This window comes from Mesoplodon mirus (genome assembly GCF_964341445.2).
Source record: "Mesoplodon mirus genome assembly, chromosome: 6".
NCBI lineage: Eukaryota > Metazoa > Chordata > Mammalia > Artiodactyla > Ziphiidae > Mesoplodon > Mesoplodon mirus.
In genome coordinates, this window is record NC_138982.1 from 41,800,509 (window position 1) to 41,819,805 (window position 19,297).

Consider the following 19,297-nt stretch of genomic DNA (forward strand, 5'->3'; position numbering starts at 1 on the left):
AGTAGGGGACTTTAACACCCCACTTTCACCAATGGACAGATCATCCAAAATGAAAATAAATAAGGAAACACAAGCTTTAAATGATACATTAAACAAGATGGACTTAATTGATATTTATAGGACATTCCATCCAAAAACAACAGAATACACATTTTTCTCAAGTGCTCATGGAACATTCTCCAGGATAGATCATATCTTGGGTCACAAGCCTTGGTAAATTTAAGAAAATTGAAATTGTATCAAGTATCTTTTCTGACCACAATGCTATGAGACTAGATATCAATTACAGGAAAAGAGCTGTAAAAAATACAAACACATGGAGGCTAAACAATACACTACTTAATAACGAAGTGATCACTGAAGAAATCAAAGAGGAAATTAAAAAATACCTAGAAACAAATGACAATGGAGACACGACGACCCAAAACCTATGGGATGCAGCAAAAGCAGTTCTAAGAGGGAAGTTTATAGCAATACAATCCCACCTTAAGAAACAGGAAACATCTCGAATAAACAACCTAACCTTGCACCTAAAGCAATTAGAGAAAGAAGAACAAAAACATCCCAAAGTTAGCAGAAGGAAAGAAATCATAAAAATCAGATCAGAAATAAATGAAAAAGAAATGAAGGAAACGATAGCAAAGATCAATAAAACTAAAAGCTGGTTCTTTGAGAAGATAAACAAAATTGATAAACCATTAGCCAGACTCATCAAGAAAAAAAGGGAGAAGACTCAAATCAATAGAATTAGAAATGAAAAAGGAGAAGTAACAACTGACACTACAGAAATACAAAAGATCATGAGAGATTACTATAAGCAACTCTATGCCAATAAAATGGACAACCTGGAAGAAATGGACAAATTCTTAGAAATGCACAACCTGCCAAGACTGAATCAGGAAGAAATAGAAAATATGAACAGACCAATCACAAGCACTGAAATTGAAACTGTGATAAAAAATCTTCCAACAAACAAAAGCCCAGGACCAGATGGCTTCACAGGCGAATTCTATCAAGCATTTAGAGAAGAGCTTCCCATCCTTCTGAAACTCTTCCAAAATATAGCAGAGGGAGGAACACTCCCAAATTCATTCTACGAGGCCACCATCACCTTGATACCAAAACCAGACAAGGATGTCACAAAGAAAGAAAACTACAGGCCAATATCACTGATGAACATAGATGCAAAAGTCCTCAACAAAATACTAGCAAACAGAATCCAACAGCACATTAAAAGGATCATACACCATGATCAAGTGGGGTTTATTCCAGGAATGCAAGGATTCTTCAATATACGCAAATCAATCAACGTGATACACCATATTAACAAATTGAAGGAGAAAAACCATATGATCATCTCAATAGATGCAGAGAAAGCTTTCGACAAAATTCAACACCCATTTATGATAAAAACCCTGCAGAAAGTAGGCATAGAGGGAACTTTCCTCAACATAATAAAGGCCATATATGACAAACCCACAGCCAGCATCGTCCTCAATGGTGAAAAACTGAAACCATTTCCACTAAGATCAGGAACAAGACAAGGTTGCCCACTCTCACCACTCTTATTCAACCTAGTTTTGGAAGTTTTAGCCACAGCAATCAGAGAAGAAAAGGAAATAAAAGGAATCCAAATTGGAAAAGAAGAAGTAAAGCTGTCACTATTTGCAGATGACATGATACTATAAATAGAGAATCCTAAAGATGCTACCAGAAAACTACTAGAGTTAATCAATGAATTTGGTAAAGTTGCAGGATACAAAATTAATGCACAGAAATCTCTGGCATTCCTATATACTGATGATGAAAAATCTGAAAGTGAAATCAAGAAAACACTCCCATTTACCATTGCAACAAAAAGAATAAAATATCTAGGAATAAACCTACCTAAGGAGACAAAAGACCTGTATGCAGAAAATTATAAGACACTGATGAAAGAAATTAAAGATGATACAAATAGATGGAGAGATGTACCATGTTCTTGGATTGGAAGAATCAACATTGTGAAAATGACTCTACTACCCAAAGCAATCTACAGGTTCAATGCAATCCCTATCAAACTACCACTGGCATTTTTCACAGAACTAGAACAAAAACTTTCACAATTTGTATGGAAACACAAAAGACCCCAAATAGCCAAAGCAATCTTGAGAACGAAAAATGGAGCTGGAGGAATCAGGCTCCCTGACTTCAGACTATACTACAAAGCTACAGTAATCAAGACAGTATGGTACTGGCACAAAAACAGAAAGATAGATCAATGGAACAGGATAGAAAGCCCAGAGTTAAACCCACAGACATATGGTCACCTTATCTTTGATAAAGGAGGCAGGAATATACAGTGGAGAAAGGACAGTCTCTTCAATAAGTGGTGCTGGGAAAACTGGATAGGGATATGTAAAAGTATGAGATTAGATCACTCCCTAACACCATACACAAAAATAAGCTCAAAATGGATTAAAGACCTAAATGTAAGGCCAGACACTATCAAACTCTTAGAGGAAAACATAGGCAGAACACTCTATGACATAAATCACAGCAAGATCCTTTTTGACCCACCTCCTAGAGAAATGGAAATAAAGACAAAAATAAACACATGGGACCTAATGAAACTTAAAAGCTTTTGCACAGCAAAGGAAACCATAAACAAGACCAAAAGACAACCCTCAGAATGGGAGAAAATATTTGCAAATGAAGCAACTGACAAAGGCTTAATCTCCAAAATTTATAAGCAGCTCATGCAGCTCAATAACAAAAAAACAAACAACCCAATCCAAAAATGGGCAGAAGACCTAAATAGACATTTCTCCACAGAAGATATACAGACTGCCAACAAACACATGAAAGGATGCTCAACATCTTTACTCATTAGAGAAATGCAAATCAAAACTACCATGAGATATCATCTCACACCAGTCAGAATGGCCATCATCAAAAAATCTAGAAACAATAAATGCTGGAGAGGGTGTGGAAAAAAGGGAACACTCTTGCACTGCTGGTGGGAATGTGAATTGGTACAGCCGCTATGGAGAACGGTATGGAGGTTCCTTAAAAAACTACAAATAGAACTACCATATGACCCAGCAATCCCACTACTGGGCATATACCCTGAGGAAACCATAATTCAAAAAGAGACATGTACCAAAATGTTCATAGCAGCCCTATTTACAATAGCCCGGAGATGGAAACAACCTAAGTGTCCATCATCGGATGAATGGATAAAGAAGATGTGGCACATATATACAATGGAATATTACTCAGCCATAAAAAGAAATGAAATTGAGCTATTTGTAATGAGGTGGATAGACCTAGAGTCTGTCATACAGAGTGAAGTAAGTCAGAAAGAGAAAGACAAATACTGTATGCTAACACATATATATGGAATTTAAGAAAAAAAAATGTCATGAAGAACATAGGGGTAAGACAGGAATAAAGACACAGACCTACTAGAGAATGGACTTGAGGATATGGGGAGGGGTAAGGGTAAGCTGTGACAAAGTGAAAGAGCGGCATGGACATATATACACTACCAAACGTGAGGTAGATAGCTAGTGGGAAGCAGCCGCATAGCACAGGGAGATCAGCTCGATACTTTGTGACTGCCTGGAGGGGTGGGATAGGGAGGGTGGGAGGGAGACGCAAAAGGGAGGGGATATGGAAACATATGTATATGTATAACTGATTAAATTTGTTATAAAGCAAAAAAATAAAATAAAATTAAATTAAAAAAAAAAAAAGTAATTCGTTTTGTTAGTAAGTCTGTTGTTTATTCTTGCCTTTCCACGTAATTTTCTGCTTTTATGGTTATTTAATTCGTTTGAATTTAAAGTATTGTTCATTTTCTATCATCTTGAGTTGAATGTTTATTTCATTTATTATCAATAAATTTAATTTTGTCAATTTAGTATGCATTAAGACTTCATTTTTCTCTGAATAGTGATTAGTCAATATCCCATGGATTCTGATAGGTAAAACTTTCATTGTCATTTATTTCTAAATAAAAAAAATCTTGTTTTCTTTTAAAAAAAAAAAAAACAGACTCACTTCTAAATATCACTGACTAAAGAATCCAACAGACAGGTAGGATTTTGCTTGTTTTCCATGAGCCTATAGTGACAAAGACAGACAGAAGTTAACTCTTATTACTAGTTCCCAGTCCTAGCATCCTCTTTAAGACCTTAGAATGGATCTAAATATTAGTATCATTGAATGAAACAAACTATAGTCATGTAACCTGGGGATTCTGGGAAGGAGGACATCGTCCCTTACAGAAAACTCCACCAGTTCTTTAGTTGATTGGATAAGAAAGCCAGAAAGGGGACTTCCCTAGTGGTGCAGTGGTTAAGAATCTGCCTGCCAATGCAGGGGACATGGGTTCGAGCCCTGGTCCAGGAAGATCCCACATGCCACGGAGCAACTAAGCCCATGCGCCACAACTACTGAGCCTGCATGCCACAACTACTGAAGCCTGCGTGCCTAAAGCCTGTGTTCCACAACACGATAAGCCACCACAATGAGAAGCCTACGCACTGCAATGTAGGGTGGCCCCTGCTTGCTGCAACTAGAGAAAGCCCGTGCTCAGCAACAAAAGACCCAACACAGCCAAAAATAAATAAATAAATAAAATGCATAAAAAACAAGAAAAGAAAATACATCATCAGTATCTTAAAAAAATAAAAAAGTCAGAAAGAAGTGTTCTTTCTTAAGTTTCCAAGAGAGAAAAGCAAAATCGGAAGAATAAATTAATAACATGGAATAATCAAGGTCAGAAGTGATCTTAGGTTTATAGATTCTAGCCACTCATTTATTGTTCAATTTGCCTACATTCATCCTCTCCAAGAAGCCACACCCCTCTACATGGACATATCCAGTGATATGGAACTCAGTGCAATCTAACTATGTCCATTCCATCACTGCGTATAGTGGAAAAAAAGTATGTTCCCTCGCCCTATCTGTTACTGATGATTAGACTTTGGAAAAATCATTTAATCTCCCTGAGCCTTAGTTTACACATCTGAAAATGGGAAAATAATAATAATGATAATGATGGTAAATACCTACCTCATTAGATCCAAGTGCATTGCTCAAAAATATTTTTAAAGCATACTATTTATAGATATAAATATTATCACTTACAAGAAAGAAGAATTTTAGCTTCCTTAGTCCTATTCCCTTCAGTTTCAGACTTTGAATGCCATTTCTTTAATACGCATGATAGACTCCAGAAAGCACTTTTGTAAAAACCTGATATGCACTATTTTAAAATAATAAAATTTCCCTAGATGCCAAAGGCTATATTAAATTCCACTCAGAAACCATGACTTCAAAAAACATGAGTTGAGCATCAAAGTACCTCTTCCAAGATATTTATCAATTATAAAGGGAAAAATACTAACTTTACAAAGGAGCAATATAGCATACCCCATCTTAGACAAGTGATCAAGGTTAACATCACTGGTAATAAGACATACAGGCATCGTGAGGCTGCAATATGAGGTAGTGAAAGGACACAACATCATTTCTGCAGTATCTGTGCCCCCCCAAAATCTAATTCAATTCAATCTAATCATGAGAAAGCATCAGGCAAACTCACAGTGAGAACATTCTACAAAATAACTGACCAGTATTCTTCAAAATTACCAAGGTCATGAAAATAAAGGAAAGACTGTGAAACAGAATAAAGACACAGAATAATTAAATGTAATATGGGATCCTGGATTGGATCCTGGAGCAGACAGGGGACATTAGGAAAAACAAAACAAAAAAACGATGAAATTTAAATAAGGCCTGTAGTTTAGTTAATAGTATTGTACCAATGTTTAATTTCCAGGTTTTGATAGCTATATTATAGTTATGTAAGTTGCTAGAAGCATTTGAATGAAATCCTAATATTTAGGAAAGAATTTATGTTCCTCATTTTCAAAAGGGATAGAGAAAAAGTCAGACTCAATAATTTTCATAACTTGTTCCTTAGAACACTAGATTTCTTCACAGGTTGGGTGACCATATAATTTATTATCCAAACCAGGATTCTTTTGAAAAGAAAGAAAGTGCTATTATTAATAATGTTAAAACAACAGATACCTGAGGATCTGGGGAGAAGATATGGAAGAAAAGGTAAAAGGTAAGCTTTAATCCCTATAATCACATCAATCAGAGCTGCTCAATTTTTATAGGTTTTATGTATTTGGGTTCTGAGTAAGATCTTATTTTTTAAAGTCTTTTCCTTTAAAAAAATTTTTTTAAAAACCCACTGTATTAAGCTTGCCTAAGAACCTCTAGCTCTGACAGTCTGTTCAATCCACAAAGATCTATAGTGCTCAAGCTCTTACTCATTTTTCAAAACCAAGCTCAAATCCTATCTCTTCCACAATGCCTCGCCAAATACTCAAGGCAGAAATTATTTTTTATTCTGTTGCATTTCATATATGCATCTCAAATATTTCATCCAGTTTTCTAAGAATTAAAGTCAGAAGTATGGCTGTCCATCTATACAACTAATCCAAGATTTCTCTACATTGGAACTATTGCTGTTTTGGACCAAATAATTCGTTGCTGCAGGGGAATATGTCCTCTGTATTTTAGGAAGTTAAGCAGCATCCCTAGCTTTACCCACCAGATACCAGTGGCACCACAACCCCGGGTATGGCATATAGTGTTGCCCAGATATTGCCAATGTGCCCCAGGGGTAAAATTGTCTCCTGTTGAGAACCACTGAACTAAAGGAAGTATATAGCATGATGTAACATGAGTATTAAGATAAAACAGATCTGCTCTTACATTGCAAATATGGCCCTCACTAGCTGTGTGACCTTGGGCAAGTTATCTATCCACTCTGAATTTTATAGTTTCCTTTCTATAAAATAAGGCTATTAATACCATCAAATTCATAGGTTGGTTACATAGATTAAACTAACTTTAATAAACAGAAGGTTTGTAATAAGCTCTATGTGTGTGTGCCCACATGCTAATGTCTTTCAGGAAGGGTTTGGGAAGGTGAATAAGATGAGGCTGGAATTTGGAGTCATATTGCAGAAGCATTAAAGGAAGCCTATTGCCAATAACGAATATTGTCAATAAATCATTAACTACATCATCACTGTCATCACCGAACTATGATTTCCTAAAGTCCAAAGTGCAATTCATCAATTCACCTCAACATTTCCATGGTCAACACTCTCTGGATTGTCAGGATGCCCTTTCACAGATCAATATATATCAGTTTGGGTTACTGGATGCCTCCCCAGTCCTCATCATAAGCTTTATTTCATGAGAATTCTCTGTGGCCTCAGAATCAAAGTGCTGGAAAGAAAAAGTTGACACTATTTCATACTCAGTGAACTTGGCATTTCATTCGAGTCAGATGCACTTCATTTCTAGTCATTTCTGTGAGCCCTTTAAAAAGAGGAGGGGCTGTGAAAACAGAGGGACAAGCTGTGCATTGAAGGAGGCAGACAAAAGGCCAAGTCCCCAAGCTGGCTCTTGAGCATTTCAAGCACCTGAACTCAATCTGTGTGACAGGAACGCGGTGTCATTTGATATGAATGCCACCAGCCACATACTTTTCTCTAAAAGCTTTTATACACCCACCTCTGGCTCTCTCTTTTATTCCAGTCTCAAAAACAGAGGGTCAAGTTTTAACAACTCTGGTTACATAGGGTCTGTATGCTGCTTAGGGTAAAGTATAGCTCTGTGTGTGTGTGTGTGTGAGTGTGTGTGTGTGTGTGAGTGTGTAATGTTCTTCTTGACTTTACAGCGATTATTTACCAGCTGAGTGACTGGGCCCCTGGTTTGCTTCAGATGCTGTCTGCCAGCAGTTCACTGCCCAGAGTCTCAGTTTTCCTTATTACAACCATCACTTGCTTCCTGTTTACACTGGGTAAAGAGACCAGGTTTCATGCCTGCAGGCCCACATTCTTTAGCTGAGCAGGTTTGCCAAGCCTTCAGGCTACAGGTTTCAGCCACCCCATGCAGCAAGTGAAGCATGTTGGAGTAAAACGTCCATCCAATACCCAGCAATGGAAACCACTTGGGAAGCCACACAGCTGAACAGAAGATAAACAGATGTTTATATCATCCTTGCACGTATTACTTGGAATTACCTTTATAGAGACACCATGACTGTGGGTATGTTCAGGCACATAGACGGAAAAAGGAAGATGCAGCAAAAGCTTTTTTTCCTACAAAAGTGTTGTTTCTACAAATCCTAATTTCCATCCTCATCCTATTCCATTTTCCCAACCCTCCCCGTGCACACACGCACGTGCACACACACACACACTTTAAACTCTAGCTTAAGTTAACAACTCTTTGTCCAAGAACATTTTATACACCTCTGTAATTTGCAGCTTCTAATCATGTTTCTTTTATTTAAAATGTCTTTCCCCACCTGCTTTGATGCTTAAACCACTCTTACCTTGAGTTTCACATCAAATGTTATCACATTTGTTAACTTTTGGACTTAACTGTTCTCTCTGTTGGGCTCTGATAAAAACTTTGAATCTCTCTATCAACAGTATTTGCACATTAAATTATAATTTGTTAATTACCTTTTTTGCTTTCTTCCTCTACACTATAAATGTCTGGGGGCACAATCTGTTTTATTCTTCTTGCTATCCCAACAATTATCTACAGCATTGCTCAGCATGTAGTATTCAATGCCAGGTAGGTATTCAGTAAATATTTGTTAGGGAATTCCCTGGCAGTCCAGTGATTAAGACTCAGCGCTTTCACTGCCAGAGCACGGGTTCAGTCCCTGGTCAGGGAACTAAGATCCCAAAAGCCGCGTGGCCAAAAAATTTAAAATAAAAAATGTATAAATAATTAAATAAATATTTGTTGAATTAATGTGGCAGGAAACCAAGGGGTTAAGAATATAAAGTTATATTTGATTGCTAAAACATTGGTTCACTTTCATAATTCCCTTGAAAATAAGGAGAAAGATGTCAGACAAAAGTTAAAAGTGTTGGTCTATAAATCACTTTGATTAAGCTGTAGAGCATCCATGATCCATTCACTATTATTCCACAGCTCTGGGCTCAATCACTAGTTCCTCTCAGCAAGACTCCGCATAGTCTAAGAATCCATCAAGACCATGTGAAACCAAGGGCAGTCATCAATTAGGTCCCTTGAACTAAAACTTGCTTAATAAATACTATTCTGTAACCTGCCTTCATTGACTAAGCTCTCTTTAATTGTTCCTGCAAATTGCATGCCCTCCAAGCTTCATGTAGGTTAGAGAATACATCACAAGATTCCTTTAACTGCCCCCTATAGATAACGCCTCTAACTTATGGGTGGCCGGAGAAATGGTGGCTTAAGTTGTTTTTCAGGAACATGGAGCTAGTCTTATGCAGTTCACATTGGTCGAGGCCACCGACCGTTCCACTGTGTAAGTGTCCAGAGGAAGACCTTTTGATATCAGAAAGCCAAAAACTCCACCTCAGATTATATCAACATCATCATTTTCTGAATAAGCACTCTAAGAAGAAGAATGTAACTCCGATACGCCTGCAGAGAACACAGATTACCTCAGTGTTTTCTTGCCTCCAATCACCTTTCCCCATGCCTCAGACCACCCTGTTTCTTTATCCTATAAATATCCCAAGCCCCTTGTCTTTGGGCAGGCTGACTTGAGATCTGTTCATCCATCTCCTTGCTTGGCTGCCTTGTGAATAAACCCTTTCTCTGCTGAAAACCTCGGCATCTAAGCGTTTGGCTTGCTGCCCATTGGGCAAACAAAACTGATTCTGTTACAAATGGTTAAAAGAGGAAAGATAATGCTAAAATTTGCAAATATAAAGTGGATGAAACAACTGAGAATAATTAACCTTGGTTGTAAAGTATCATATATTATATCATAGCAATGACTATGAACACACACACACACACACACACACACACACAGTTCTTTCTGGTTTTTAACTATTTCCCTGAGCATTTGCAAATTGTTTGGGTATGGAAATACAGTTATTATTATAATACCTCAGTCAATTCACTTAGTCACTCTAAGTACCTTCACTTTTAAAGTGGAGATAGCATCTTGCCTTCAAAGGGTTTTTGTTACTTGAATTACATGAACACATGCAAATTGTAATCAATAAATATAAAGTGTAATTACATAATTGATGAGATCATTTTATGTCTTATAATATAAAATCAATACCAAAATATTATTTCCTATTTTCACAACTGTTTTATATCAGTAATGCAAAGTATGTGCATGCACAAGTTGAAAAAAGTTGGTAAGGCTTGGAGATAAGCAAGAATGTCTGGAAAGAAGCCATTTGACCATCACACCGGATATAGAAGTGAAATAGAGTTAGTGAGATGGGTAAAAGAAGTAATGTATTTTGACCTAGTATTTCATAAATTTGACAGTAATTTTCTTATATCAGTGCTGAAGGACTTAGAGATAGTATAAATTTGAATTTGAATGCAATTTTTTCCATTAATTCCTCTTCCTCAGGTAATTTTCTGACCAATCAACCCCATCAGTCAGATTCGACCCAGTGTTGTGTGGTCTGAAACCTATATAAACAGCTCAACTTTCTCTCCTGAGCTTCAGACAGACCTAAATTTCTAACTGCCTGGCAACCAACTCAACCTCACATTCCATGGACCTTTCAAACTCAGCATGTCTTCAACTGAACCTTTAAACCTACTCTTTTTTCAGTTTTCCCCATTCAAATTAATGGAATCATCACCTACCCAAACCAGACCATGTCATCTTTGATTCCTTCTTCTCCTTCACCTACCATATCATGCCAGTTACTGTCTTCCATTGATACCCTGAATATCTCAAAATCTCTTCATCTTCTCTCCATTCCTAGCACTCCTAACTTAGTCTAGGTCCTTATACCTATCATCTGAGCCAATACAATTATGGTGGGAAATATACAAGATTAAACTCCAGCTAAGCTGTCTGTGTCTAAGATACTGCATGTACCTTCAACTATCTCCAATTCTCTTCATCTGATCCAAACTCTGTTTCAGTTCTTTAGCACTTATTTTAAAATCTTTGCATTTTTATCTGCCTCCTCTATTAAGCAATGCCTTCCACAAAGGCAAGAATCTTGTCTCATTTATGTTTGTATTCTTTTTTTTTTTTTTTTTTTTTGTGGTAAGTGAGCCTCTCACTGCAGTGGCCTCTCCTGTTGTGGAGCACAGGCTCCAGACGCACATGCTCAGCGGCCATGGCTCACGGGCCTAGCCGCTCCGCGGCATGTGGGATCTTCCCGGACCGGGGCACGAACCCGTGTCCCCTGCATCGGCAGGTGGACTCTCAACCACTGTGCCACCAGGGAAGCCCTATGTTTGTATTCTTAACAACAATCAGAATAGCTGCACATTTTAGGTACCAGAGAACATTTGTTAAATAGAGAGAGTCCAGGTTCTGTAGAAGAAAAGACTCTGAGTAAAAACAAAAACATGAATTTTATAAAAGTACTTTTAAAAATAAGTTATTCAATTAGATTGTAAATAATTTGAAATTTTTGACTGTGGATAGCTCAGCTGTACATGATTCCCTCTCCTCTGCCATAATAGGTTTGCTAAATTGAATTAAATTGCTTCAAGTATTTTATTTAGTTATGCATTTCCCCCGTGTTCTTCTACTTTTTCCTATTTCATTCATAGGGGAAATGAAAAAACTAGTTTATATCACCCTTTTAAAATCTTATTATGTCAAAATATTCAAACAAAAGATTCTATATCCCCAGAATTACTGTTCATCTTATTTATACTTTTACATGAATAAAACTGAATATTAATCAGCCAATTTTGGAAAATGTCCTAGACACAAATAACTTTGTGACATAAAACCCAACAACAAAAGAGAAACCAAGACACAAAGAACTGGATCAGAGTAGACATCATCTCATATCCCAGACTGAGATCACTTGTTTTCTTAGGGAGCTGGGACTCGGGGTGGCCTTTAACTGAGAAATGGCTTGGCAAATGAAAGTTCCAGACTGTTTTCAGGAATGAAATAAAGACTTTAAAACAATAATTTAATGAGAAAAGCCTTAAAGAAAATACACTTAACAGATTCAAAACGTAGTTTGATTGACTGGAAACCAACCAACTAACAAACCACTCATGGGGATCATACCCATGCATGCATGTGCACACATACACACACACACACACCTGTTGTTCTTTCTTCCATCCAAGGAGAGCTATATGAACATCAAGTTTCCCCTTTAGCCTTGGCTGATAGGAAGTCTTAGGCAAAACTTAATGCTCCAGTCTGCTAATTGTGTTTATGGGCATTTGGGGAACAGTTATTCCATTCCCCTTTTTTTCCATTCCCCTTTTGATATTTTATTTTTTAGCTTCCTTTTAAATTATTTAATTTTATTTCTCTATGACAGAAAAACAATAAAGCACTATCAAGTATTAGAGTAATGCAGTGGCATATCTCTGTAGTTCATACAATTTCTTTTTTAACCCTTTACCCTGAATTTCTTCCAGCAAAGGACACTGAGAGAATAAGGGCATAAACACACCAGATATGAGAAATAAGAGAAGACTTTGCCCAGGAAGTGATGGACATAATAACCCAGGCAGTTGGTATTTATTTTTGACTTAAAATAAAAAGAATTACTACTACTTCAAAATATATATTAAATTAATTATTAGAACCAGTTTTCCTTTAAAGGCAGGAAATGGCTTTGGAAACATACATTATTAAGTTCTTTCAGTTGGATTAACAAGTGTTAAAAAAAAGAAACAGATAAATGACTGCACTTTAAATAAGAAAGAGAAAAAGAACAGGAGTTTGGGGAAGAACAAGGGCAGGATAGAGAGGAAAGGTGAGGAGATTATGAAGCGATGCATCTGAGCATTATTATTAATAAATAAGGAGAACAGATATTCCATTTGAATTTTGGGGCATTATTGTGATGTAAACTCCCACTCTATCTCCCAGAAGTCCTCAGTGAGTCTACTCTCATATAAATGCCTTTGTGTCAGTGTTATGTTGTTCTTTCTGGTTTTCATTTTGGTTTTTTGTTATTGTTGATTTTGGGTGGTTAAGAGTCAGGCTAGGGACTGATGTTGATGCATGGGTTGAGGCATTGTGAAATAGGAGTATAACAGGGAGACGAGCAAAACGATCCATACAAAGAACTAATTTAGTGCCTTCAAGAGCTTGGTGTCAGAGGCAAACCTGGAGACCAGAAGCCCCTGAGGACATCTGCATAAATCTTGAGAGGACAATTGAGCAGAATGGGATTCAAGCCAACTTCACCTACATCTTAGGGTGAATGGAGGCCCCATCTAGCCTCTAACCACATACATTTTGCCTCAGATCCTTTTTTATAAAATAGGGAACTTACCAATTAAAAATATTTGTTTATACATATACATATTCACTTATGTGAATAAATGTGTTTAGAATAAGGCAAGAAATGTAATGTATGCCATCCAACCACAGAAGGACTTTAGATGTAGATTGTCATGTTTTGAATTTATAGCAAATAAAGTTATGCTATTCTGAAGTGAATGACAGCATATAAAGATAAACTTAGAGAGAACAGAGAAGGCAAGAATTTCTAGGCTGTAAGCACTCTCCTATGTGTACATCTGGTTTTGTCGAAAGTATACAGGTTGCTCTTTCACTGCATTTACAGCTCCAGGTGTTTTACTTCCTGACTACTCAGAGTGTCCAAAGACTGCTTAAGTATCCCTAGGGAAGATGAAACAATAGTAGAAGGGGACCTCCCTGCCACTAATGACTTTTAAATTTGCTCGGGTAGATGAAATTTAAAGACATTAAAAATAACTCTTAATTACTTTACGATTTATGGAACATTTATATATGCTTTATCCCGTTTAACCTTACAATGGCCCAGTGAGGTTGAGAGGAAGGGCAGTTTTTCATTGTGTCCATTTTAGAGATGAGACTACCAAGGCCCAGAGAAAAAAAGTGACTTAAACATGACCACCGAGCCATATCTGACTTCATATTTCACACTATTCCACATTCCTTCTTTGAATAAAATAATTTGAATTTAATTATACACAGAAAATTTTATGTACCCTGTAAGCAATAAACACAGACAAACAATACTACTGCAATTTTAAAACAATATTACACTACAATTTTTGCTCAGAGATTAGCAAAGAGGAAACAGCAGTGGTATGGTTACTATAAATATTGATATATATTTTTTTCAAATATAAAACAGCTCTACTGTTTACTGAAAAAGTCCTATAAACCTATTATAGCTTTTATATATATAAACCCCAGGTTGTATCTTATTTTTTTTTAACAGTACATGGTTTAAAAGCACATATCTTCACCAAAAAGCTAATTGGAGAGTGATGCCTAAGCTGTCTCCTACCTTGCAGATTTCGAGAAACGCCTCACTGGTGTATTTCATAGGGTGCTCAGTGAAGGTAGCAAAAGGCACCTCAGTGGACCACGAGTTCCAACCGGATAATAGTGACTGCTGCTTTGGACTTCCCCAGTAGATCCTAAGGCCTTCTCCTTGTCTCCTGCAAGAAAGGAGTTTTTCTTTAGATTAGCCATTTTCATTAGATTAAAACAAACAGAAAAGTGTGGGAAGGGAATGTAATGCCCCAGTCAGCCTTTGTATTGATGCTGAGATAATTGGCTGACCAACTAGTTAAATTACTCCAGGGAATTTAGGAGGTGAGAAGAAAAGAGTGGATTTGGTTTCAAACATGATGAATTCAAGATGTTGTTGAGAATTCTGTGGGTAAATGCCCGGTTGGAAATGTGACTCTGGTGCTCTGGACAGAGGTCATGGCTGGAAATATGGATACTGAACTCATGCCAATATTCTGATGGACAAAGTTAAAAGAGAAAGGAAGAGTCAAGGTGGTGGGACAGGAACTGAAACATGGAAGACATCATCAACATGGAAGACAGTTTTGAGGAGAAGGAAAATGACTACAACTACAGTATCCACTAAGCAGTAAACTCAAGCAAGAAATGACTGAGAAAAGAACTGGGACTTCCCAAGAACTGGGAAGAACTGGGACCTTCCCAAGAGGGTATGCCTGATCTTTAAGAGGGTTGATGACCAATTCAAAATACCCTGTGACCTCAGCTTCTATGTCTCATGGTTCTCTATTCTCTGCACACATTCCTTCTACCAAAATTGCAGCAACAAACACATCAGAGCTCATAGGAAGACTATGCCTGGTCACAGTCCTGACCCACATTTTGTAGGAGGCAGTAACCGTCTGTTATAGCACAAGCCTGGTCATCTGGTAAACCCAAATAAAAAGCAAGAGAAAGTCAGCTTGGGAGTGGTGATGGGAGGAAAGTTGTGTCAGGGGAATGTGGCCACACTGGATAACAAATTTGTAATTTCTGTGGCCTCTGCTTTTGCATGTACCCATCAGAATTTATGGTTTATGGTTTTAGACATCTCTGAATGCAAAAGAGGTCCCTGGAGATTAAGCCTAGCTCAGGTGCTTTGCATTCAACAAGCTTTAAAACTAAGTTGCCTGTAATTCTAAGCAGCTCCATGGAACATCACAGAGCTCTCGTTTCTTCTAGAAATTAAATCCTGGGATCTAGAAGGAAAAACCAGACCGCAAGGCAAAACCAGAGCTCAATTGTGATGCCTTCACAAAGCTGTCACTTCCTGTATTAAGGACAGGATTCCTCTGGGAATGTCACTGTGGTTTCTGAATGCTTATCCGTGTAGAAATGTCTATAAACACAATCTCACACGTATGCATATAACACCCCAACGGGCTGATTCCTCAGCTTCTTCTTTCAAAAGGGAAGTAAGAAAAGAGCCTGGCTCATTCTGCTGCTCAGTTCTCAGATTCTTGATGATTATATTTGAAGGCTGATACCCACCTTTTTTGTACTTAATCCTTTGCCAAGAAAGGGGAAAAAAAGAAAGAAAAAGAAGAGAGAGGAAAATAAAAACATCATAAATACCTCTGAAGTTCCCTTTCTAACCCTTCATTTTCTCAGCTGCTATACTGACATTTATCTTCCCCCCCACCCCCGGTACTTTCCTTCATTCTTTTTTTTTTTCCACTGGCCTGGTAATAAGCCCTAAGCTCAATGAATATTCTATGCATGCTAGTTAATGGAGAATTCTGTCTTGAGTCCCTTAAAACAACTTGCACGATATAATTATTTACGCTTCATATGTCAATTTATGTGCTGGGTGCAATTTTGCTTTTATTCAAAGGCAATGAAAATCTTCCAAGATAGATCAGGTTTCGGTCGGAGCGCAGGGAGAGGACTGGGGCTGGCGGCAGGAAGAAAGGCTGAAGGGGTTGGTGCGCCACGGCTAGCCCGGAGGGAGTCCGGGGAAAAAGTCTGGAGCTGCCGAAGAGGCAAGAGACTTTTTCTTCCCTTTTGTTTCCTGGTGCGCGAGGAGAGGGCATTAAGAGCGCTGCTTAAAGAAGCTCCAGAGGGCTTCCCTGGTGGCGCAGTGGTTGAGAGTCCGCCTGCCGATGCAGGAGAAACGGGTTTGTGCCCCGGTCTGGGAGGATCCCACATGCCGCGGAGCGGCTGGGCCCGTGAGCCATGGCCGTTGAGCCTGCGCGTCCGGAGCCTGTGCTCCGCAACGGGAGAGGCCACAACAGTGAGAGGCCCACATACCGAAAAAAAAAAAAAAAAAAAAAAAAAAAGCTCCAGAGACGGGCGCGAGCCGCGGCTAAAGGCACGGACCCCGGAGACGAGCGTGGGACGCGGGGGCTGCTGCTGCCGCTGCCACAAGGCGTGTGTGCGAGCGCAGGTCACTGTCCACCCCCCCTTCCTGGGAGCCTGTGCAGCCCGCCACTGCCGGGGTCCCGGGACCCAGGGACGGCTTCCACTGGAAAGCGCACGGAGCGCCTCGGGCTGGTGCAACATCACGCCGGCCTCTGCCGCCGCAGGCCCACCCCGCACTGCGTGCCCCTCCCTCCCCTCGGCCTGAGTGAGCCAGAGCCCCCGAATCAGTGGCTCCTTTAAACCCGTCCTGTCTGAGCAAAGTACGGACGCCCTTCGGCGACCTACGCGCAGAGGCGGGGCCAGGTCCAAGGCTGAGACCCCGGAGCTGTGAGAGCAGAGAAGAGACAGGGAAATCTCTCTGTCCAGCCTCGGAGGCAGCGGATTAAAGCTCCACTGTGTGCTTGATGTGCCCTGCGTCTGTAGAGTGCAAGAATGGACAGCGAATCATCGCAAATTGAGGAGGTGTCCTTTGAGGACAAGATTTAAGATTTTTTCCCCTTTTCCTCTTTTTACAACGAATTATCCCAAATTGAGGAGGTGGACTTTGAGAGCAAGATTTTCGATTTTTTTCCCCCTGTTCTCTTTTTGTGAATGTGTATGTGTTTGCCTCTGTGTGAGATTTTCTCTGTATAGCTTTGCTTCCACCATAGGTCCCAGGGTTCTATCCGTCCATCTTTTTTTTGTTTTTTGTTTTTTTTTCAATAATTACTTTTTTATTTTTAATAACACTACTATATTTTATACTTTATCCTATTTTACTTTATCTTCTCTCTTTCTTTTTTTCTAACTTCCCTTCCTCCCTCCCTCCCTCTGCCCCTTTCTTTCTTTCTTTCTTTCCTTCCTCCCTCCCTCTCTCCTGTCTTTCTTTCTTTCCTTCCTTCCTTCCTTCCTCCCTTCTTTCTTCCTTTCTCCCTTTCTTTTTCTTTCCTTCCTCCCTCCCTCCCTCCTTTCTTTCTCTCTTTCCATCCTTCCTCCCTCCCTCCCACCTTTCTTTCATTCTTTCTTCCTTCTTTCCTTCCTTCATTCTTTTCCTTCTTCCTTTCTTTCTCTCTCTCTTTCTTTCTTCTACTAATTCTTTATTTCGACTTTTTCTCCCTTTTATTCTGAGCCGGGTAGATGAAAGGCTCTTGGTGCTGCAGCCAGGAGTCAGTGCTGTGCCTCTGAAGTGGGAGAGCCAACTTCAGGACATGGGTCCACAAGAGACCTCCCAGCTCCACATAATATCAAGCAGCGAAAATCTCCCAGAGATCTCCATCTCAACACCAGCACCCAGCTTCACTCAACGACCAGCAAGCTACAGTGCTGGTCACCCTATGCCAAGCAACTAGCAAGGCAGGAACACAACCCCACCCATTAGCAGAGAGGCTACCTAAAAACATAATAAGGCCATAGGCACCCCAAAACACACCACCAGACGTGGACATGTCCACCAGAAAGACAAGATCGAGCCTCAACCACCAGAACACAGGCATTAGTCCCCCCCACCAGGAAGCCTACACAACCTACTGAAACAACCTTAGCCACTGGGGACAGACACCAAAAACAATGGGAACTACGAATCTGCAGCCTGCAAAAAGGAGACCCCAAACACAGGAAGATAAGCAAAATGAGAAGACAGAAAAACACACAGCAGGTGAAGGAGCAAGATAAAAACCTACCAGACCTAACAAATGAAGAGGAAATAGGCAGTCTACCTGAAAAAGAATTCAGAATAATGATAGTAAAGATGATCCAAGATTCTATTTCCAAGCTCCAAAATCTTGGAAATAGAATAAACAAAATGCAAGAAACAGTTAACAAGGACCTAGAAGAACTAAAGATGAATCAAGCATCAATTAAAAACACAATAAATGAAATGAAAAATACTCTAGATGGGATCAATAGCAGAATAACTGAGGCAGAAGAACGGATAAGTGAGGTGGAAGATAAAATAGTGGAAATAACTGATTCAGAGCAAAATAAAGAAAAAAGAATGAAAAGAACAGAGGATAGTCTCAGAGACCTCTGGGACAACATTAAACGTACCAACATTCGAATTATAGGGGTTCCAGAAGAAGAAGAGAAAAAGAAAGGGACTGAGAAAATATTTGAAGAGATTATAGTTGAAAACTTCCCTAATATGGGGAAGGAAATAGTTAATCAAGTCCAGGAGGCACAGAGAGTCCCATACAGAATAAATCCAAGGAGAAATACACCAAGACACATATTAATCAAACTGTCAAAAATTAAACACAAAGAAATCATATTAAAAGCAGCAAGGGAAAAACAACAAATAACACACAAGGGAATCCCCATCAGGTTAATAGCTGATCTCTCAGCAGAAACTCTACAAGCCAGAAGGGAGTGGCAGGACATAATTAAAGTGATGAAGGAGAAAAACCTGCAACCAAGATTACTCTACCCAGCAAGGATCTCATTCAGATTTGATGGAGAAATTAAAACCTTTACAGACAAGCAAAAGCTGAGAGAGTTCAGCACCACCAAACCAGCTTTACAACAAATGCTAAAGGAACTTCTCTAGGCAAGAAACACAACAGAAGGAAAATACCTACAATAACGAACCCAAAACAATTAAGGAAATGG

The 19,297-nt window shown here is 38.9% G+C and overlaps 1 protein-coding gene across 1 annotated transcript in view; it reads right to left on the minus strand.

Annotated features, from left to right (window-relative positions):
• The window catches only part of TPRG1 (tumor protein p63 regulated 1), a gene marked incomplete at its 3' end in the record, with an annotated part of 123,210 nt that overhangs the window by 4,734 nt on the left and 99,179 nt on the right, over positions 1–19,297 (minus strand). Inside the window, 1 exon segment of the mRNA XM_082624683.1 lies at positions 14,349–14,502. Within this exon segment, the coding sequence (XP_082480809.1) occupies positions 14,349–14,502 (154 nt within the window).